We start from the raw sequence: 24,047 nt of genomic DNA on the forward strand, positions 1-24,047 counted from the left end.
GACATTTGGTGCCTCTGGGGCCTTGAGAAAATGAATCTTCCTGGGAATATTTGAAAGATTAGTCGGTATTAGTTAAATAAGCTTGTGTTATGTGAGAAGCAAATCTCTTTTTTCTTTGAACATGACATGGCAGCACACAACTTTCAACACCTTATTTTATTGTCCCAACATTCAAAAGTACAAATAATTCAAACACAACAGTTTAATGAAAAAGAAAGAAAGAAACAAAAAAATAAAACATTTACAGCAAGTATTTTTTTTCCATATTTTGTTTCCAGTTTCAGAAATGACCTAAACTAGCAAGGATAACATGAAGTCATTCATCGCAGTAATTTGATTCGTAATAAGAATAAGGATAATGAGAATAATATTAATCATAGTAACAATAATCAATAATCTATAGATAAGTAATAAAGTAAGTAGGAGAGACCAGCTTGGTCCGGTGAACATTTTTTTTTAACCTTTTTTTTTGTCTTTAAAGATTTATAGATTTTTCAGATAGTAAACAAACACATTTTAGGAGAAAATGAATTATGACAAGAGCCTTGTTCCTCACTTTGCCTTCCCTCCTACACTACTGGCTGATGGGTTCCTATTGGCAGGCTGCCACTATAAGGCGCTACAGGGGGAGAGACACTGCGATATGGGCACGCACTATAGAGGCACGGCCCCGCATTTCCAACACCCCCGCAAACTCTCACACGTCCTAGACGCTTTCCAGTGCAGTCATCCACGCTCAGACACGCGGAGGGTGATGCCATTAACCAAAAGTGGAGGACATAATGCAGGAAATTTGTTCGTACAACAGAACAACATTCTACTGGGGTCGTTGCATAATTCAAACTCCCAGCCGCAGCGGGGTTTGAGAAGGGATGTGCCGCCGCCACCGCCGCCCCATTAGAGACGGAGCAGAGGAGGATGGATGGCATTAGAGGTGGAGGAATGTAAGACTACTCATGAACGTGACTTATGTTTTTCATTCTCCAGCATTCACAAGAATGCTTAACAAGAGACGAGCTCTCCATTCAGGAAGTTTACCTCTCAAAATAGACTATATCTTAGAAAATATATAACAGGTGTAATCTATCAAATATTATCTGCAATAGCTATTTTTGTTCAACCTGTACAATCAGAGTCAATGCTTTTTTTTTTTTCTCCTTTTTTTGGAGTATCAATGTGGTTGTAATGAAGGTTACAGTTCAGATGAGTTGATGAATCATACTAAAACAATGGACACATATCGATCAATCAAATTAGGGCAGCAAAGCCTGACATGAACGTCGTCGAGATCCATGAGAAACTACATTTCAGACCCACGTTTTTGCATAAAGTTTAATCACAAAGCAACGGTAGTGTGTGGAGGGAGGGCGGGAAGTGGCTTTTAAAACTACACAAACTTATCACAGGTTATATTGAACCAGAACAACTGTTATAACATTCTATTAAGACTAAACTTTATTGAAAAAGATTTAAAGATTTATGTTTAACAAGACAAGAAAAAAGCAATAGCAAATTGAACTATCGGCTAGGTTATGCATAGCGAGTAACTGTTTCTATTAATAAGGGAAGAGCCTCACCAACCCTCTTGGCATTTTTTTCGTTTTTGACTTTTAAATTTTTTTATATTGTAATTTTGATATATTGGTACAAAGCACAAATGTACTAAAATTTCTCAGTGCACAGGACTAATGGAAGAGCGTCTCCCCTAGTCATTTGTTCCCTTTAGCTCAGAAAGACCCCCCCTCCCTGAACCAGAATTACGCAAAAACACAGACAACATAAGAAAGCAACAAGTAAATAAATAAATCGAGATAAATAAATAATTTAATCAATGAGACAATCAATCGATCAATAAATAAATACAGATTTTTCTCAAGAAGCTTTTTGTTCGATTTCTTTTGCTGCGGCATTAAATCAAATAAATCTATCCAATTTTTCAGTTCTTTTTTTTTTGCGTTTTTTTTCTTTATCTTCACAAGTGACATGACAACATATTAAACAGGATTCCTCACAAGTTTTTCTAAGTAACTGAACCATCACTTCATAAAGTTTTCATATGAAAAAAGACAATCCTGAACGAAAAACAGTGACAACTCAGATAGATATAGATATTGGAACATAAAATGTTGACTATATATCATCCATTTGTACACAACAAAGAAAGACAGTCATAATAGATCCTTTGAGGAAACAAATACTAGACTAACAGAACTAGCTAATTATCGCTGAATTTCGACAAACGCTGTACACTCAGCAAATAACCTAGAAGTAAGCAAGCCAAAGGAACATCGTCATAGACGCCCGAGTTTGTTTATCTGGGGTTTCTCCAGACCAGACGGCGACGATTTCGAAAGAAAAAACGTCAATGAAAGAAGAAAAACAGCAGCTTAATATAATGGCAACATCTAAATTTTCTTTTTTTCTCTCTAAACAACACGAAGAACAACAAAGTTGGATATTTAAGATAAGTGAACCATGTAATATAGCACCTACTGTTGATCGCTAAAGGAAGTACATCTCGAATGCGCTATCACGAAATCATAGCAAATTAAACATAACCATGTATATGTCATCCGAATGGAGAAAGAAGTGTGTGCACACGTGTGTATCTTTATTACTTATATTCCAAAGACGGATGATCTAAAGTAAATGAGTGGACAATGAGTGGCCTTGCTTTGGGCCCTTGACTGTGAAGATGTGGTTGGCCTGGGAAGACCCCTGTGCCTCTCCTATTGGGTATCGCTGTTGAATAATTACTGCTATGAAAAATTACCTGCCTGAATTTGCATCCCTTGATAAATTCTTCCATCTACAAAATTCTTCCATTGCCAATACGGTTCTCCCCAAAAAAACAAACGACCTTGGATCCTAAAAAGTACCACGGCAGAACGAACAAGACAAGGTGGCACCTGACCCCTCCCCCCGTCCCTAATTAGCCAGTCAAAATATTTTTCTCTTTTTTCAAATCCAGATTCTTGTAAAAATTCTTCAATAATTATTTTAATCTTTATTTATAAAAATAGATCTTCTTTCTCTTTATTTTTTCATTTTTTCTAAACGCATTTTCAAGCAAAGAGATTTTCTCTTTGGCAACAGTGTGTGTAGGTTTTTTTTGTGTTTTTTTGACGAAACGTGTCATCAGGAGCGCTAGCCCGTCCCTTCCCTCGCCCCTTCCCCCTGAATCCCCCGTGAGGACAGACGTGTGTTTTGTTTGCAGTACAAAACCAAAACTATGCTAGAAACATCTTCTGCATTAGAGAAAAGGGATGGCCTCATCCCTGTCAATTCATTTTGGGGATCTCTAACAATTTACACCAAAACAAATGAATGAATGATCACTGATTTTTTTTTAAAAAGATCCCCTCCTGTTCTTTTACCAGGGAGGCGCTGTTCTAACGACAGTGGATCCGGATTTAAAAAAGAAAGAAAAAATCCTGAATCGACACCAAGACAGTTCGATCTAAAGAAGGACATTTTCTTCTTCAAAATAAGGGCGGTCTGGTTTTGCTACTGTTTACAGAGAAAAAAAAGAAAAGAAAAAAAGTAAAGACAATCACAAGAACTTAAAAAGATATACAACAGAAGCCCTGTATCACTTCCAGGGGCTCCAAATAATGAATATTCTCAATTTGTCATTTTGTAATACTTAGGCAACATTGGCTTATAGGTCCAAAGTTATATTATAAGCCATATCCAGTTCTTTTTTGTAGGTTTGTTGGTCGGGTGTGTTCCTGTTTTGAGTAGCTGAGTGGGCAGAGGTGGGTTTTTAGTATTAGAGGAGCTTTAAGGAGCTACACAAGTGATGGGAGGGGAGTTCAAGACTTGTGGGTCTTGTTTGTCTTGAAAGACACTTGCAAGACACGGTCACCCAACCGATACCCATTCAGACTGGCAATGGCCATGGCCGCTTCGTCGTAGTTTGTCATGGTGACGAAACCGAACCCCTTGCATTTGTTGGTGTTGAAGTCGCGGATCACCTTGACGTTGTTTACGGCTCCGAACGGTCCAAAGAGCTGCCACAGGACGCTCTCGTCTGAGTCTGGAGACAGGTTGTAGACAAAGATGCACCAGCCCGTTCCTGTGTGACCCGGGATATTCATCCCTACTAGACTGGTCATGCTATCGATTGTGATGGGGGAGAACCTGCAGGATGAGAGAGAGAGTGAGGAAGATGTGTAAGTCAAGCTGCTACTAACCAAGCTTTTGACTCTTCAAGGGTTATGCTAGCAATTTCAGCACCACAAACTTTTCAGTCTATCCGTCTGGAGTCTAAATATCTGCATGTTGTTTTTCAGGCAGAAGGCAACCGGATGGTTTTTTGAATGCCGAGTGAAAGGGCTGCGCCCTGGTGCCGGCTGTGGGGGGCTGAGCAGAAGCGACGGTTGCCAAGATGCAGGATCCATTGGGGAACTAAATTACAGGAACTCTGCACATTAATACCTTCGAAATTCATCCATACTAGACAGAGATTTTGCATGCAATTGAGTAAATCTGCTCTCATTCTCCTTGTAATCTTTCATTTTTTCCTCCCTCATGATACAGAGATTTGAATGCTCAGTTGATTTCACTTAATTGCCTTTCCGCTTAAAGGAAATTTCCACTTTAAATAAAAGGTAAATTGGATAAAAGGTTTATTTCGTGTGCCACCTCTCAAGGAATGACTATAGGCATTATTGGGTGTGCTTTAATTGAGATTTCCGCTTTGCTGCCACCGTCGTCTTCGAATCCGAAAGGTTTGGGGAGGTGGGTAGGAAGCTGCCAGCAAGCAGAAAATGGAAGCAGCACTTTCCAGCCAGCTAGCACGGGGAACAGAGCGTATTCCACCCACACCCTCTGCCGCTCCGCAGTGTGTGACTGTGATCGATAGCACTGCACGGAGTACAGGGCTGGCCAATTCCCTGCTTCTTGTTCTGCCAAGAATTACTCAGACGTTTCATCTGTGTTTTAGCCTGTTCGTCAATACATCTGTCTCTCTCTTTTGATTTTGTGTTCTGTCACTTGCATCTCATTATGTAAATGAAGGGTATAATGGTAAGTTGGTTCACTTTGTGACTTGTGACAAGCAACCATCTCATGATTTCAGTTATTCTGGTATTTCTGTGTAAATAATGAATCTGAAGCCATTTTTCATCAAATATGGTTTCATGGTAATTTGGATGCCAGTCATCTGCGGGTAAGCGGATGAGGGTCGGACTAGCATATTGCTGACACAGAGGTGTCTGGTGACTACTAGGGCAGGGCTGAGCGCTGTCTGTTTTTCGAACTAAGGCAAACAGTTGGATGAGAGGTTGCATAGCAACAAGCGACTGACCTAGAGCCATCCCACCCTTCTGAGCTGCCCACCTTCACCTAGTGATGCTCACTTCTTCAGACTGGTCTTTGTTCATTAATTATCTTCTACGGCATGCTCTGTGAGCACAATGCCTCCCCAACTCCTTGTCGGTTTCATCTCCCCTAAATTTTCCCTCTCTTGAGGCAGACTGGCTTATTTGACAGCTGATCGCAGCAAGTGTAAATAAAAAGGAATCTTTTGTCTCTTCATTTGTTTTGAACGATGCCGCTGCTTTGTTTGCATATCATGTTTTATTGTTGCACATCCTGTTACTTGTCAGATTTTGCACAAAAAAAAAAAAAATGTTTTCTAACAACAATCATCAGATCAGCCAGTGAAGAAACGCAAAGGACTTTTCTAGAAAGAGAAGAAATCTAGTAAATGCAGAGCCTTTAGTCTTAACAGTGAGGTATCTGAAAAAAAATATGTGCACAATGCACATCCTTTCATTCTACTCCCTCCATCTTAGCCTTGAGTGTTTGGTGTTCGAGGGACATCAAAGTGTTTCAATAGATACTAAAATATGCAGCAAAATGTCATAAGCACTAAAACATGTTCAAAAGAAGCCTTTTCACTACATCCACAACAGCACAAAGCAAAAAGAACATGAGCAAACCCAACTGATCAGAGGCTCCTAAACCTGCAGTGAAACACTACATTTCCTGCAGGGATCCAGATGAGCTGTCACCCCCTCCGTCTCGCTCTAGACCAGCTCATTCCAACAAATAAAATGGAAACAAGTAGATGAAAAACATAATAGCCTTCCATCGATCCATGCATTTTAGCTGTTATATGTAATGCACTGGGAATGTGCATAATTTTGTTCAGTTGTAGGCAGTGTGTTACCCTGAGCTGGACGGAGGTACGGCTTCAGCCCCTGAATCCTGTGGAAGCCACGCTTCAAAACAGGAGCTACACAACAATAAAACACAAAATACCAAAACGGAACTCATAATAAAATGTATAATCATCATGATCAAACACCACAAATTATAAAATATACTTACACTTTTTAGGTCTACAGATTGGTAGGTTGAAATAAAAAAATAATCCAGTAAAAAAAAGTAAGAAAGAAGCAAAAGAACTAAAGAGAAGGGAAAAAACCTTGAACTGAAGTGAATGCATGTGATTTTCAAAAAAGAAGGCAAAAAAAAAAAATCATACTGTCAACATGGACATCTGGCATTCGGTGAAGTTTTAATTACCTCTTAACGCCATAGGCCATATTAAGCAAATTGTCCAGCCTGTAAAGAGAAGGAGGGTTCTGGGGTTAATGCCAGGCAGATGGTTGACTCACTCAGTGGAACTAATGCTACATCCCTGCCTCATTGAAGGAAGATGCCAATCTAGCAATGGGCCATTACACTGTGCTGCCCCATCAGGCATCTCACAGAGCCAATCATACATCCAAAGAACAGCAGACTTGCAGCAGCACTTATGATGACAGGAGGCCACTTGAATGCCCACCCAGTTGTTTAGACTAACAGTGCTGCAGTCCTAAAATATTATTCACTACACCGTTTGTGTAACATATATACAAACTGCAATAGGCTGACTTGCATGCTCTAATTATATATATATATATATATATATATATATATATATATATATATATATATATATATTATATCTGTGTATGCTATATTTTCTAATATGAATAATATATATGAATATATTTTATATTTTAAAATTGTAGTGAATAACCCTGTGCTGGACGGCGATACAGTGGAAGTCACGCCTCAAAAACAGGAGCTTAAATTTATTCAGGTAATTTGGGCCATACATTTTTCATTTTACCTGTGTAGTACGTAAATGTATAAATGTATATATATATATATATAAACATTTCTATTAATTAAAACATTTTAGTTGTTTTTTAAACAGTGTGGGATATTCTCTAGTATATCTATATCTATATATATATATATATAAATAAAACACAGTAAAATGGAGAATTTGGATACATTTGCCCAGAAAGGAATGTTTATATTCCGAATATATTTCAATATTGTAATGTATTTCTATAGTGACAATCAGGGAATGATTAAGAAGGGTATGAGCAAATTGAAAATAAAACTCAGGAAGATAAATAAATTAATTATATAAAAAAAGATACTCAGAATGATATATTAAGAATGAATCTTAGTGTCTGAACATGTGCAGATAATATGCTAATATTATGGATGAAATTGGTCTGGGGCCATCCTTTAGCCTACCTGAAAACTTTAATATAAAATGACATCTCAATGAAGTTGGAAGCAGTATGTAATGCAGCATTAACTGGGAGTGCCCTTTCTTTCTCTTATTTTCTTTCTTTGTGCTTGTGCAATTAGACCCAGTGACCCAGCGGGCCGTTGTATAACACTTTCCTTCCCCATCAGTCATTCTTATTTTAGGCTCCTGTCTGTTTGGCTAATCTGTGACCTCCGTCCCTCACTCGGCTCAGCCTTGTCTTATTTCCTATTAAAACTGCAAGATGGCCAAGAGGGCTAATTACTGCTTTCTCACATTTCAAACAGAACTTCTCCAGACAAACACACGTACACATACTGGCCCTCCCTCTCTGCAGTGGGTCAACAGTTGGTGACTCTGCCTTCTGTGATCTTGGAGAAAAAATGGAGCCAAAATAAAATGAGGACATTCGGTGTGTCGAGTCATTAAGATGCCAATTAGCCAATTAGGGAGGCAGGTTGCTTTGTGGGTAAATGAGTTAATTGGAGAGAGGGCTCTGAGGTGCAAGAGCAGGCGATGTGTTAGATATATGCAGGCATATCTCAACCCCGCTTGGCCCTGCCTACAGCTTTTCACACTTCCTCTACAAACACATACACAACACAATGAGGCCTTTGTACGGCCAACTAATACATGCAAATGTGGCTCATCCTTTTCAGATCTCTTCAGTAGTAAGTGCTTGTGATGGATGAGGAATTAATTACTGATTTCTGTTATCAGTATTGCTGTGCAGTGCTAATTGCTTGACGAGTCCTGTTTGTCTAAACAAAATATCTCTTGCTTAAAAGTAAACATCACACTGACAGTTCGTGCATCTAGAGGGTAGAAACTGTAACTAATCCAAAGTATTTTTTATTTATGATACAACTGAATAATTAAATATTTTGAATGGTTCTTATGAGCTTTATACTACAGTCCGTTCTGCTTCCATTCATACGAATGTGATCACACAGATGTGTGAAAGATCAATGTTTAATTGTTAGCAGAACTTTGACTTCAGAACTTCTGAATCAGAAGCTATTTGCAATTCAAGTTTTTTTGGAGCCTTGGAACATGACATTATATCCTGTTTCCAGTTTTCAAAATAAGTTTGCATATGTAAATTGCATGTAAAAATGTGGAAGTTCAGCTCAGCATATACTGAAAACTTTGATTCTAGTTTGATTAAAGCAAGAAACCAAGTTTTTCATGTCCTAAAAGCACAAAAACACTAAGTATAATTATGCTAAATGCTTAAAGCTAACACTGTTGATACTATATTCAATGTCTGCTTGATTGTGAATCGACATCTGCTGCTATTAAGAAATACAATTTCACTGCAAGATGACCTCATGTGTTTTGGCAGGTTTGCCGTAGTTCATAAGACATGTCTCATAGTTAATGTGAATTGCCCTGTGAGTAAAGGAGACGTTAAGCAACAACCTTGCAAATCAACGGTGGGATCAAAAGGTGTTGTTATTGTTGCGTGTGACTAGATATGTGCGTAGTGTGGGGGTACAGTAGAGAAAAATCACTTCATATTTATTTTAAAAAGGTTGAGAAGCGCCGCCCAGGGCTGTAAAGGTGTTAGCTGCCAGAGTGAAGTTATTGCTGGCCTGCTGAACTGAAATGAAAGGAACAGATGTGAAATGAAAGAAGGGGAGGATGGCGTATGAGAAAAATAAATCAGAGAAGAATTGTGAATGACAGAACCCCACTGTCTCTTATCAGTCCTCCGCTTCAGGTTCTTTTCTGAATATCATTTTGCTCCTGCAGATTTTTGGGAGCAGCTATTTCTCAGTGGTGACATGACACACACAACTTGAGCTCTAGAGGTAACCGTTTCAAAATCCAGACACCTATTTTGCCTTGCTATTCCACCAAATTTTATGTGAGTTTCAAAGGAAGCTATGTAAGAAAATATACAAATTATTATTATTATTATTGTAGACTGATTGTATTCACCTGAACCTCTGCGCTTGGTGGTGGAGGGGTCCCGGGTAGCGGCGGTTGGGGGATTGGTACAACTGCGACAGTAGTGCCTGGCTGGTTTTCTGGCTGGGGTTGTTGGCAAACTTCACCGTAATAGGCTCGACAGCACCTGAGGGCTTCTGTCCATTCAGACCCTTGATGGCTTCCTCCGCTTCTATCCTCTTATCAAAGCGAATAAAGCCCACACCCCGCGAGCCACCTGTGGGGCCAGCACACCAGAAACAACACACCATACGCTTACTGGCTTTATCCAGCCTGCAACAGCAACATTAATGGTACATTCAAGTACTCCAAGAAAGTTTGTATTTACATTTTGGAAAGTTGTAATTACAATGCCAGTGTGTTCAAGTTGCTTTAGTTGGAGCAAGATGGTAATGCATCTTTTCTACAAAAAATTCAGCTAGATTTTTCTCTTCTTTTACTTTTAAAAACAGAGGCTATGTCCATTGCATCAGACACTAATATGATCCCCAACTCAGAAACTCTGGGCCAAAAATTTAAATTTGATGAAAATGTACTGGCCATCCAATATGTAGATAAGTTTATTTCTTTGTTGGAACAAATTTTGAGAACTGCATTATATCACTTGCTCACCAATGGATCTTTTCCAGTGAATGGGTGCCATCAGAATGAGAGACTAAACAGCTGCTAAAAACATCAGAATAATCCACAAGTATTCCACATAACGCCAGTCCATCAATTAACATCTTTTGAAATGAAAAGGTGTGTTTGCACGAAACAAATCCATTGTTTAAACTTTAAACCATTGCTTCCTGTTACTTGTGAAAAAGTTGCCTCATTTAAAAAACAATCCAAAACAGTTCTAAACATATAGGTGGATTTTGATGTGGGAGGACAACATGGGATGGACTTTTTCAATGGAAGTAAGCGTTATTAGGGATTTTGGACAGAAGCAACATTTTACAGTTAAAATGCCTTAATGAATTTATTTCACACAGATTTTCACTTCACAAGACTTTAACACTCATGTTGGATTCATGTTGATTAATTGTGCATTATTTTTCATCATGGTAAATGGTAAATGGACTGCATTTATATAGCGCTTTCAACAGACCACATGGCCATCCAAAGCGCTTTACAATTTGCCTCACATTCACCCATTCACACACACATTCACACACCGACGGCGTTTGATCATGCTGTTTGATCTCTCATTCTGACGACACCCATTAACTGCAGAGGATCCATTGGTGAGCAAGTTTTCATTTTAAGTTAACTACTCCTTTAAAGAAACTTATAAAAACATATAAATCATCCATTCATAATTAGGACATTGTGGTGGCCTTCATGTGTGATCAACTAGTAAATACTATCTTTCCGACATGATTTGAATGCACCAAACACACACATTCACACACTTCCAGTCTCTCACACCTTCTTTCAGAGTGATTCATATCTATATTGAGAGACCGAAAATGATTTGACATTGAAAACAACAAATGACAGAGATATGCAGCCTGTGTGACGGGACCCTCTTGCTGGTGTCTCATGCAAATGAGACGCAATGGAATGGGGAAACTCTATTGGCCGGCCAGCGTTCCGGTGCTGTTAGGCAGACGTGTAATTTGTTTTCTTTTCTTCATGAGAGGATGGCGATATTGTGTGGAGATTCTGTCACCCCGCTGGTGTGGAAATTGAGCGTGTGTGTGCGACGGCCTCAAGCTGAGTGGTTTGTGGCAGCTGACGGCCACACGCCGCCTCGTGGTATGCAGCTTGTCCGCGACATTTCTGTGGTTTCCTAGGCAATGATTTTGACCGCTACCTGAAAGTAGCATTTAAAAGAACCTGGCTTACTGGGAGGTCTTTTGTTGGGTTGGTTTTTAATGAGACGATCCTTCTGCTCTGAGGAGGTGCGTGTAGAGACGACTTGTCAAGAGGGCAATTTGCAAAATACAATGAACACGTATTTGTGTGGGAGTGTGTGTGTGTGTGTGTGTGTGTCTGCTATCTGCTTTGTATATTGTCAGTTCTTTCTCCTCTCACTCTCTCAGCTGTCACCCGCTAGTATTGATGTTTTCTGTTGTGCAGCCTGATTGTCTATTCAAATCAGTGTCTTTTGATACGTTCCGTTAGGCAAACAAATATTTGCACACAATCTTTTCAATACAGTGAGCTTTCATTCAGACTGTGACTGCATTACTCTCTTTCCCTCACAGCGTGAGGCATTCTTGACAGCTTTTCACTTTTTCCTCTCCCTTCCTAAAACCTGCTCTCTTTAATTAGACAGTCAGAAGTAAAAGGCTCGAGGAATGAAAAGCATGCATTATTCCAGAGTTTAGGATGCACGGTTAGCTTCGTGCTCACCATGGAGTGATGTTGAGGTCAAAGCGGAATCCTTCGAAAGTGGGACAGATAGAGGAAACTGGGAATGACACCTCCTCTCTCTGTCTCCTCTCTCTGTCTAGAAGATATCTGACATGCAACAGCTCAAGTATCTAAAAATACAACAGATTACACATTCCGTTTCATAAAATGTTGATCCAAAACTAGATGACTTTTTGTTTCTGTCTGTCAGATTAAGTGTGCAGGAATGAACTGATGGATCTGACGTAAACTATATGCTGTCTTTGCTTTTTGCTTGTTTAGGATGAACACAAAGACATGTACAAATCCAATGTCTGGTAACATCCTATTAAGGCAACTACCATAATGCCTTAATTGCTTTTGAAGACAGCAGAGATGTATCCTACTCATATCCCACAATGTGCAGTTTTACTGTTGGTGGTATAAATAGAAACTACATAATTTTTTAAAAACATACGTCTATAAATATGAATAAATATAAATATTGCTTTAAAGCTCTCTTGAATTTGTTTTAGTTAATTAGATGTGGCTTAGAAGCTTATCTGAAACCAGTTTCTTTTGATGGCATCTTCACACACAAAATGCTGCCTTTGAAGTCATTGCCAGATATGGACTCGGAGGTTAAAGTTCAAGTCCTGCCAAACTTATGATATGGCTAGATTTTACATATTTGTATTATATTCTGCACAGTATTATATATGCACAGTATGCAGGAGTACCAGAATATTTTTTTTAAGTTAACTGCATAGAGTATAAAATGCTGAATATTTATTTAGTAGTATGCTAGTATTCCTTTCCAAACATTGAGTTTGCCATAACAAGTCTTAAAGGTCTGATGACTGTTAAACAGCAAACCAATATTTCAATCTAATGTCTATTTTGTTCTTTTATCTTCTGGAAGTCTGTTCCATATCATCCCTTAAAAAAAAAAAAAAGGCCATAGGGTAGGTAGTCTGTAGTATGATTCAATCCAGAGGGTTTCAGAATTGTGCACTTACACTACTATAATGAAATTGTGATGGTATCTCGGCTTCCTCAAGTAGAAATAGTGCTGACCAATTCCATTCAGGCTGCGACTCAATAAACAGCTGACGATCTATCAGATGCCTGCAGAATCGTTAAAATTAGGGTCCAGAAAAAAACCTCACAGTTTAACGGTTAAAATATGCAAATGGGCGTCTTAATGTTGACTGTGCTTTACTTTTTTTCTTTGCCCCTTGCTTCCCTGCCATTACCATAATGAGCCTGCAGCCATTTCTATAACAGGCTTCCTAAACAAAGCGAGCAGTTGGGCTAAAACCGGAGACACTGGCACTGATAGCTCCTTTTTAGCGCTTATCATGAACCGAACAGTTACGGCTACAATGTGCCGGTTAACAGCACTATTCTCCCAGTAATCACTCCTACCTTATGTAACTTTCTACCTGTACTTATCTCGACTCAGCACACATGGAGCTGGAGAATGCTGAGTTTAATAATAACCGTGACACACAGAGTGAGCGAACAGGAAACAGTGGCAAGAGACCGCCATAGCCGGCCTGACAAAGCGCTTTCTACTGCACGCCCACTGTTCTGGTCCTCAACACTTACTGCGTACAGGAGAGAAAGAGAGAGAGAGAGAGAGGGAGAGTCCTTTGGGGAAAAAGGAAAAGCTCAGAAAAGCTTGGCTGTTGATGAAAGCCTTCTCTCCTCTGTCTTAACATAAGTACCTCTTCATTGTCTCTCATTCTCTCACTTTTAAGTGACTGTGCCAACTGTATGGAACATTTATTAAACAAGTGCACTAAATATTATGTGGGGACAAAAAACGTACACCTCTTTGCCGTAGCTGCTGCCTAAACAGAGAAAGGAGAGCGATGTCCTTGTTTTATGTAACTTTTAGTTGCTGTGCTACAGATGGTATTTGAAAAGGCTCAGTAAGGAAGGTCTTTGAGGACTTGAGCAGCTCTTTGCCTGGTATAAATCCATCTGTCTGTCCTTGTGTAATTGGAGGCCAAGGTAGCGGTGTCATGGCAATGTTTGATCGACCATCTCGATTCACTGTATACATCACAGATCCTTTGTGTTTGACAGGTCTTGATTTGGACACTTGTTGTGCAACGTTGGCTCAAATACATTTTGACGTGTTTCAAACCATTTCTGACAGTGCGTTCACACTGTATAGGAATTCAAGTCATAGGAAAATATCAATGAGCGAGAAAAGAAATGGTGGCAGAAGAGGAGAAAGTGTGGCATTTTAAAAGAGGGATTTCTACAAGTAGCTCATGGGAGCTCAGTCGTTTTTCACTTAAGAGGCACAGCTTGTAGGAGCCAGCGCAATGGATCAGTTGTATTTGCTCTCATTGATGGGACATGCATTGACTGCTAGGCAAGGCTCGGCGGAGCTGACTATTGATCAAAGGGCCAAACCTATCATACTTCATTTAGGTTACATGCTAGGTTTAAGTACTCATGCTGTGGATTCAGTCATATGCTCAAAAGCTTTTCAGATCCTTGTAATTTAGTCATGTTTCCCCAATAAACGATTCACATATTAATGAGTAGGGATGTAAATTAATTTTCAGTTTCTGATTAATTAAATTATAATTTCTTAATTCCATTGACAATTGTTGCAGTATTTTTGGTGAAAAAACCTAATTCTTTATGATAAATGTGGTATACCAAACTAATGTGTTTTAGTGAGTAACCAATTGATTCAGAAATTCAGTAACAGTGACTTAGTTCAAGAGTAGATGCTGTGATTAATTTTGATTCTGTTGAAAGAATCGCCTCATAAGAATCATTCCTTCTCCATACATGCGACTGTACGAAATCACTATTTTCTGTTTTGCTAATGACATCAGAATTCAGATATGAGGCAAATGTTGTTGTATGTACCACAAATGGCTTACAGTGATTTCACAATAATCAGATCCTGTCAGCATATGGATGGTCCATATGACTGGTAACATACAGTAATCTGATTTGTCAGCATTCATTTTAGATTTAATTAAACTATTAACTGGTCTTGAGTAACACGTCTAATCCCTCTTTGAGTTCAACTCTTTTTTTTTTTTTTTTTTGACAGACGCAAAATCCTTGTTTGGCTTTTAGGGCTCCACAGAAGAGTTGTAATATTTGCTCCATGTATTTTAACACAGCCCTCCGATTAGTAGCTTCAAAAAGAAAACACTCCCTGATTCTTAATCACTAGACACTCAGGTTTAATGAATCATTATGCTCCCTTCAGACCATTTTCTCCCGGGAAGCCTTTGTAAGGCCAGAGGAAGGACCATGTCAAGGGAGGAAGCCCCCCATGTGTGTATGTGTGCATGTGACCATGCACCATTCCTCAGCAGTTCTTCAGAAAGGGTTCGACACCACTAGAATGTGGAGTACATTTTCATGTGGCTTATGCGATATTGTTTGCATGGTGAGTGCCATTATGAATTATGCAGTTGTAAAAAAAATATTGAATGTGTAAGAAATTCAGCTCCATGACCATTTATATCCTGGTTGATTTATTCATGATGTTGGAGTAAAGATAGGCCAGGGAGACGGCTGGATGCTTTAAAATAGACTCATTAGTCTTTCCATGCCATGATTAAATGCAAACAAATAACAACATACATTTACACACAAGATGACTGCATGGTTGAGCTTGAGTGTATTTATGTGTGTCTAATACTGGGTTTTTGTGGGTCTTTAAAAGTAATATTTGACTAAACCTTATTTGTATTTTTATATTAAATGTATATTTTATGCAAAATTAATTAATTAGTTTGTTTGTTTGCATGCTACAGGGTGAGAGAAAAGCGGTCCCACTGATACCTGTGACCTGGTCGACGAGAATGCGGGAGGTGATTATCCGTCCGTACTGAGAGAAGAGTTGTTCCAGCTCCTTCTGGGTCATGGTCTTGGGTAGCCCACTCACGTACAGATTAGCGTCACGGATAGAAGCTGAACTGGGCCGTGCATATGAAACCTGTAAGACAAAAAACACACAAGCACACTGAGCATTTGTTGCAATTATCAAACTATAGTGGTATGATTTGATATAAAAATGTTGGAAATTGTTCTGAACTCCACATCCACATGTGCTGGTTAAGCATTTAATTTCATTTTGACTTTTGTAGGATATTTGTTCAGGCGATTTAAAACCTACACATCTTGCATTGGCATGAAAGCATATGCAGTATTCAGATGCCAGAGGTCATCTGCGCACCTGTTCTGTCTCACACTGTGCTGGTGGTTTGTAGTCTTGCGCTGACCTGGAGCAGCTAAAGAATTGCCCCCAAATCCTCCACTTTAGAACAATGAAAAATTCCCTTGAATTAATATTTTGAAAAGGAACAACTTGCTGCGAGGGATTCTCTGTGATCCATGCTCATTCAGAGATAAGGGATATACACGACATCTAAAGAGCTTTGCAAATTGTCTCAAAGGAGGAATGAAAATGTAAATTCAATATTAACGTACACCACCTCTAACCCAGTTTCTGAAGAGAAACAATGTAACCAAGAAACTGGGTATTCAAAATACAATGGTTGAAGTTCATGAACCCCTTGAACTACACGCATAATTGCAGTCTATTCTGAAAAGTCTCCAAAAGTACTGAAAAACAGGAACACTTAAAATTGTTGGGGAGTGATTTATTTGTATATAAAATTAATTAAATCTAGAAATAAAGTAGCAATGAAATGGTATATTTCTTACAGTCTTTATTATTCTAGATTTATATTTTATTTGAAATAAATATTTATTTTCATATAATTTATAATATACTTTATATATACATTTATAAATTGTTTTATAATAACATTGAATAATGTTTGGAGTATGCGTGTCTACAAGTATTGACAGGGAATTCAGACAATATTCAAGCAATGATTTAATTACACATAATTGGACTGTTTTTGTTTCTTCTACAGTTGCACAAATTGACAAATTTTTAGAATAAGGTTCATAAACTTCACTTAAAACACACAGCAGTAAATGATAAAGGCTCATTTGTTTTCAGAAAATACACATGATGGAAAAGCTTGTGTGTGAGTGTGTGAGAGAGAAGGCTGGCTGTCATCTGTGCTGAATAACACGTTGGAACCTTCTGTTTGTGCCTAGAGTGAGAGCCAAGCCATCTATAGCTCTCTCACTCTCACATTCCCCACACACTCTGATATCAGCACGCTGTGCTTACCAGCACCTTGGACAGCGCTCATTCCACTATACTCCCTCCATCTAACGCTCTGCTCACACAGCACGTTCTCAACCTCTCTCGATGTGTCAAACTCTGCAGAACCTTGGACAGTGTATATCACACTCTAAAACACACTGTACTTATTTTCAACTTCCAATACCAGTCTCTTTCTTTTCTTACACACATTCTCAATCAAATCTGAGAGTCATTGGCAAATTTAATACCATAATTTTTATTATTATTTTTTTAAAGTAATTCTTGTGGGAAACTTTAGTGCTATGATTCATCCTGGATTTTCTTAAATGAGAATTGTTTTCAAAAGGATAGTTCAACCCCAAAATTAAAAATGATTAACTCAATGTCTTTACAAACCCATGAGACTTTTCTCAGTTCCAAAGAATATCATAGTCCAAATGACTGCTTTCAGAAATATTATTTTCTTTTCACATGAATACTTTCATTAAAAATATTTCATTAAAAAGTTTAATGTGATGAATAGAACACAAATGAAGTCATTATTCACTAATATTCCTTCCCTCCACTCTATTAACTGCTGTGACTGACTCATAGAGTGCTGGACTTGGGAATCTGATTTTTTCGGTCTTTGTTAGCTGATCAATTGATTCATTTATAAGATCTAACTCAAAAGAAATTTTTTTTTTTCATTCAGTTTTCGTTACTTCTCTTGTGAAATCTTATAAAAGTTCTTCAGAATTTTCAGTAAATAATGACTTAAATTCCCATTTATTGATGACACAAAGTTGTTGTATGTCTTTAGAAGAATTTGATTCTTCCGTATTGATGCAGATTTCCATATTTTGCAACCTAAAGTATGCAAAAAGCAAAGTATTAAAAATAAAAATATTAGTATTGTAATTTTACTGTTCTATAAAATAAAATGGTCATAATCATTAAGAATTTTTTTTTTTACAATATTCTAGTATTATTGCAGTAATATTGTTTCTTTATTACTTTAATTTTTATGTGAATTATAATAATAATAATAATAATAAAGAACATTTTATTTTTATTAATAATTAAATACTTAAATATATAGCACACAAGTCATATGTATACTTTTATGATGCTTTAGTGTTCTTATTGAATCTGCAAAAGCTCCAATCCCAATTTATTGTATATGTACTAAAAGAACGGCTAGTACTCTTTTCAAAATGTTTCCTTTTGTGTTCCACTCCTTTTGGGTTTGAATCGACATGTGGGTGAATACAGATTTATTTTTTTTGAACATCTCCATTTCCTGAATTTTCTTGTTGATTCCATGTTTTTTGTCTCGCTCTTTCCCACTACAGCATTTCAGTTTTAATTTAAGATGGGAAGATGTTTCCATCTCGCTGCTCTTTAATGCTTACATCAATTTAATCTGTTCCCATTAATGGTTGAAGCAGCCTTTCCATCTCATATTTTCATTAGTTCTGACATTTGGGCAGCAGGGCCATCACAGGCTGTTACACAGCTACAAATGCTGAGTTAAACATGCTAAACACGCCGCCGTAATCTCCTCAAATCCACTTAAATGAAGAAGGCAAACGGCATGGAACCCTGGCAGGCTCTGCTCCGCTCCTGTCCTCTCTTTTTCTCTCCTCCCTTATTTTCTGTTTGCTTTTTTCTTGCCCTGTCAAGCAGTTCCAGATGTCAGATCTATCAACACCCTGTCTGCTGTGAGCAGTGTGTGTGTGTGTGTGTGTGTGTGTGTGTGTACACATAACTCACAACACAAGGCTATGCTCTTCTCGCCCTCGGTGGGATTTCTCCCATCACACCTCGACAGGAAGGCAAAGCCGGAGTTTTGCTGAGAAACGGAGAAGTGTCATGGAGAAGTGTGTGTGTGTGTGTAACTAAATGATAAGCATGTGGAAGTGGTGACTGGAGTGAAACTCTCACTCTCATTCTTTTTTATTTTTCCACTGATGAGATGCAGCCTTGTTGATCTGTTTTCATGGACTTCCTGCATTAGCTGATGTGCTTGAGAGACCCTGAATCTGACACCGGCATTTTGCGAAAGAATATAAAACGCCACAGACGTCTTTTCTCACTTCCTTTTTCTCGTCTAAACAGCCTCTTGTGAACATATATATCATCAGCTTATTTCAGCAGGAGGGCCCTCATAAACGCAGTTTTTCTTGCTTGGCTGAAAAGAGCATAGAACTGCACTTCGGATAATTACCCTCTCCATCTTTTTTCCTCTTTCTCTCGCTCATCCACTCTTAGACGCAGCTGTCTGTTGCTATTAGATGGTCTGTCTTCATCCCGGCTCAATGGGGGGTGGGGTTACGATGGAGGCTTTATGAGAAGGATGACCTTGGTACACATTTATTAGAAGTTATAAGGTAGAGGATATTATCTCTTTTCTGCTGGATTACAGCAGGAGAGCATCTTTTGAGAGGGCTGGTGCTGGAATAAGAGGTTTCATGGAGTGCAAGAGAAAGGAGGGCCAAGAGCATGAGAGGTGTAAAAGAAAGATCACACTAAAGAAATAAAGACACTGGCTTCTCTAACCCACGCTGAGATAGACGGATGGATAAAGAGAGAAAATATGAAGATAAAAAGATCTAGATAATTAACAAAGGACATGGAATGGAATGACAACGTGTCCCAACCAGGCATGGCGCGATGAAGCGATACGCAATCAAAGCTCTTCCGTGTAAATCACAGTTTTTGTCCTTTCCAGCTGCGGCCACAAGAATCAACAGCACATTTTGAATGTCACTTGGTTTCTATTTCTGTATTTCACTGCTCAGGGCCCAAGGACTTTCAACCCACTCAACCAAGCATAGTCAGCTAAAAATATGTATGACTTACATTAAAAGCATATCATTTCTAATTTGTCATAAATTGCTAGTTTCTGTTTCATAAAGGTAAGAAAAAAAATCTAAAAGATCTATACATAGAAAACAGACAGTAATAAGTAGGTGGAGAAATCAGAGAACATGTGGGGCTAAATCTTCAAGCATCGAACCCACTAAATCAGATTTACATTTGAGTTTGTATTCTGGTTGGCTTAAGAATAAAAGTTTTGCATAAAATATGACTCATGAACTCAGCAACAAATGTCAAACAAATGACGGTGATTTCAGGAGAGTGTCAATTATGTAGAGGAACATCTAATATATGCACTATTGACAGTATCTTGATCTTTATTTTTTTGTATCTTGATGTTAAATTGATGATATTTCAGTTTTGACATTTCCTAAGACGAAACTGTGAAACTGGCTTGATATTGTACCTCATTTTTTAAACCCCCACTCTAAAAAACACTTGATAGCTTCTGTCTAGTGCAAAATTGCTCCAAAATTCTTCTCCACATAGCATTTTTGCTTTCATTGTGGACAAACAAATTGATTGTCGCTTTGCAATAGGTTTAGACAGTGTGTGAAACGGGAGCATCTTTAGTTGTTTCGATTCCGGAATGCATATGTGTGTGTGCGCAAGCAAAAAATCAATCATGCATGAGATGTGCGTGTGAACCTCACAGTGCACAGTACCATGCGTTTTGTTTGTGTAGGCACGCTAAGTCATCTTGCTTCATTACCTGTATGTCTGCATTTGTCGAAATGTTTGGCAGAGAAGGAAATTGAACATGGTTAGAAGAAGTAGGCTCAGCAGCATCATTCCTGCAGGTTATGACAACTCCCCAACAGACAGCATGAAAATTTGTGTTACACTAAATTGTGCCCTTGGGCCAAACCGCTGTGTGCTCACTTGAGTATTTCAGATTTGAAAACGTAATACCATGACCATAATAATACCAATACCAATAAAATAATATTTATTTTAATGTATTATTTTTAATAATACTACTATGCATTCAATGTGCAGTGTCAAAAATAAGTAATTATACTTAAGTCTCACAATTCTCATTTCCTAAAGTGGTTCACATAACATGTTGGTTTATTTTGAGTCGGAGATGATTGACAGCTGTGAAGACTTGCAGTTCAGTGAGTCAGATGTTAATTCAGCAAATGCTGTGATGGATTGAATAAATGGTTTGTTAGAGTGATTCAAACGGATAACTTGGGAGTTTTTGACTGATTCACAGTACAAAGTAGCCATGAACTACAGCCAAATGTTTTTTTTTTTTTTTTCAGGATTGTGCAATAATAAAGGGGTGCTATGGTAAAAAAAGACCAGCTTAGAAGTCATATGGATGGCCCTGGGATGGGACCAAAAGCCTGAGGTGTGTTTGGCCGATAAGTGTAGTGTTATAACAGTGTGTTTATGTATCTGTATCGCTGCCTCCCTGGAAGTGTGTTTTGTCACTTAGAGAAGTGCCGTGTGGCAGGAAGCTGTGATGATCGGCAAATACACACAGAGTGAGTCATTCTGTCTCTGATGGATTCGTAGCTGATGTTGAAACCAGTACAAGAAACACTGTCGGCCAACACATACACGCTGCCACTCTGGAAAACGCCCATGTTTGTGAGCATCGTGCTGTCCTCTTTCAAAAATAGCCCTGACAAGTCTTTTCTTTCTCGTGTCTCTCTTTTTTTCTTTCTCTTGCTCCCACACACAAACACACGCGTTCTTTTGCTGTTATGTTAAGAGGTACTGAGCCGCGCACACTGAGCCATGTTTTCACAAGTGACAAAATCCAATCTGATTAGATTAGGGTGGATGAAAATGAGATGTCTGGGATTATAGGCCAGATGAAAACACACACACACACACACACACACATATGCACACACAGCCAGATTATGCCTTGAGCAGCTGTCAGAATTTACTGTTAAAACCAGCTGCTTCTAAATTTACCACAAATGCTGCTGAGAAAAATGGAACCGATCTACTTCAATGCATGATTTAATTTAATGATCGAACAGAAATGAGTAAAATAGAAAAGAATAGAGGAATCAGACCAGATCAGAATCGAACATAACTCAAAAGAGAATAAAATGGAATTGAACAGAATATCAAAACAGTTAAGAGAATAAAATAGACCGCAAATAATAAAATGAAATAAAACATAACATTGATAAAACACACACAAAAAATGAATAGAATAGAATAGAATAGAATAGAATAGAATATGACAGATCAGAATACTGAACAGAACAGGAATGATTATAGGGAATAAAATGTAACAACACAGAATAGAAAATGACAGAATAGAATACTGAACAGAATAGAATGTCAATAGAGAATAAAATATAAAACAGAAAAGAAAGGAGAAAACGACAGATCAGAATACTGAACAGAATATAATTACAATAGAGATGGAATAAAACAGAATTGCTAAAGCATAAAACAGAATAGAATAGAACAGAAAGTGACAGATCAGAAAACTGAAAATAATAGAATGACTATAGAGATGGGATAAAACCGAACATTGATATAACAAAACTGAATACAATGGAATAAAATGGAATATAAAACAACATGACAGATCAGAATACTGAATGATAGTACAATGACAAAAGAGAATAAAATGGAATAAAACATAACATTAATAAAATATAACAAAACCAAATAGAATGGAATATAAAATGGCACATCAGAACCAAATAGAAGAAAATGACAATAAAATAGAATCAAATAGAACATCAGAATAACAAAAAAGGCAGATAAGAATAATATGAAATTAGATCAGAATAAAACATATCCAAATGAATTTAAATTGAAAATTGAAACATAGTAGAACAAAATATGACAAAATACCAGTGTGTCTGAACCGAATAGAATGGAATCAAATATAGCAGATCATGATAGAATAGATCAAAATTTCCACAGTGAAAACCAGACACATTTTAAGCATCTATTTAGCATGTCCACATTATTTCATTATACATGCTATTTCCCTCTTTTTGTGTGACTTCATGATTTGACATTTGGAGATTCATTTGCATATCAATTACACTATTTTCCCCATTTCTTCCTTCAGTTGCTTTCCTGTTTCCTTCTGCATCTCAATGAGTCAGATTTGCCCTCCTCTCTCTTTGTGCTGCCGCTCCTCAGCCCAGCACGAGCCAGTGTACCCCACACGCACTAATCACTGCAGCTCCACTAGCACAAACGGTGACAGGAAACATTCGCCGAATTGACTGGCACAGACGTGAGAAATGGTGACTGGAAGGACGCTTCCACCTAAATGAGATGTAGCTTTGTTACGTCTGTTATCTGTTATGTTTAAATAGGTTCAGTTCCAGGTGCGGGTGACCTGTTAACTGGAGAGGCACTGAGAGAACCGTCTCAATGCTGTGCCCTTGAGCGAGAAGCACTGGCACCAGGGGAGGACTGCTATTACAATTAGCATAATATGGGTTACTTTGGCTGGAAAGTGTTTGGTAAACAGCAGGCAGACAGTAACCTGTCACCATGAACCTGAATGCTGATCCCAGTGTACACACTGAGGTATGCATACAAATGCACCACAATGTTTAATTTTTATGTTTAATTTACTGAGAGTAATCATACCAAAATAAAGTGATTAAAAAAAAAGAAACTCAATTACATTCAATTAATAAACTGGCATGTAATTTAATTAATTCACATTAATTAATTTATTTAAAATGTATGCAATTTATACACATTAAAATTAAATAATTAAATAAGTAATTAAAATGATTTTTAAATAAAACTATTTTAAACATATTTTATTTATTAATATAATTAATTAATAAATATTTCTACATTAATTATTCAATAAATATTATTATTATTAAAGTATTATACTCTAGTGTGTATATATGTATTCACACATTTATTTAAAATATTTTTATCAAACATTTATTCGATCACAAATACCAGAAATACAGTAAACCTGTAATATTGTGAAATATTTTCACAATTTTAAATGTAAGTCTATTTTAATAGAATTTAAAATAGAATTTATTTCTGTTATGGTGAATTCGTATTCAAGTTTACAGTTTCTGCTAGTGTGGTCACGTACCTTAATAGTTTTGGTTTGAAGTCTGAGTCCGTTTAACGTGTTGATGGCTTTCTCTGCATCTTTTGGGTCAATGTAGTTGACAAAACCATAGCCAAGACTCTGCCCTG

At 37.7% G+C, this 24,047-nt stretch overlaps 1 protein-coding gene across 2 annotated transcripts in view; it reads right to left on the reverse strand.

Moving 5' to 3' along the window:
• Positions 1 to 141: 141 nt before the first annotated feature.
• Positions 142 to 24,047, reverse strand: part of LOC128018842 (ELAV-like protein 4) — a 75,575-nt gene continuing 51,669 nt past the window's right edge. The window contains exons 5-9 of one of the 2 annotated variants that reach the window (XM_052604657.1): positions 23,941 to 24,044; positions 15,671 to 15,824; positions 9,509 to 9,734; positions 6,538 to 6,576; positions 142 to 4,143 (exon numbers count right to left, since the gene is read on the reverse strand). In XM_052604657.1, coding sequence (XP_052460617.1) covers positions 3,816 to 4,143; positions 6,538 to 6,576; positions 9,509 to 9,734; positions 15,671 to 15,824; positions 23,941 to 24,044 — 851 coding nt within the window. In that variant the 3' untranslated portion in view covers positions 142 to 3,815. The remainder of the gene's footprint in view (positions 4,144 to 6,537; positions 6,577 to 9,508; positions 9,735 to 15,670; positions 15,825 to 23,940; positions 24,045 to 24,047) is intronic. The other variant, XM_052604658.1, reaches the window with a different exon arrangement.

Source organism: Carassius gibelio, chromosome A8 (genome assembly GCF_023724105.1).
Source record: "Carassius gibelio isolate Cgi1373 ecotype wild population from Czech Republic chromosome A8, carGib1.2-hapl.c, whole genome shotgun sequence".
Classification (NCBI taxonomy): Eukaryota; Metazoa; Chordata; class Actinopteri; order Cypriniformes; family Cyprinidae; genus Carassius; species Carassius gibelio.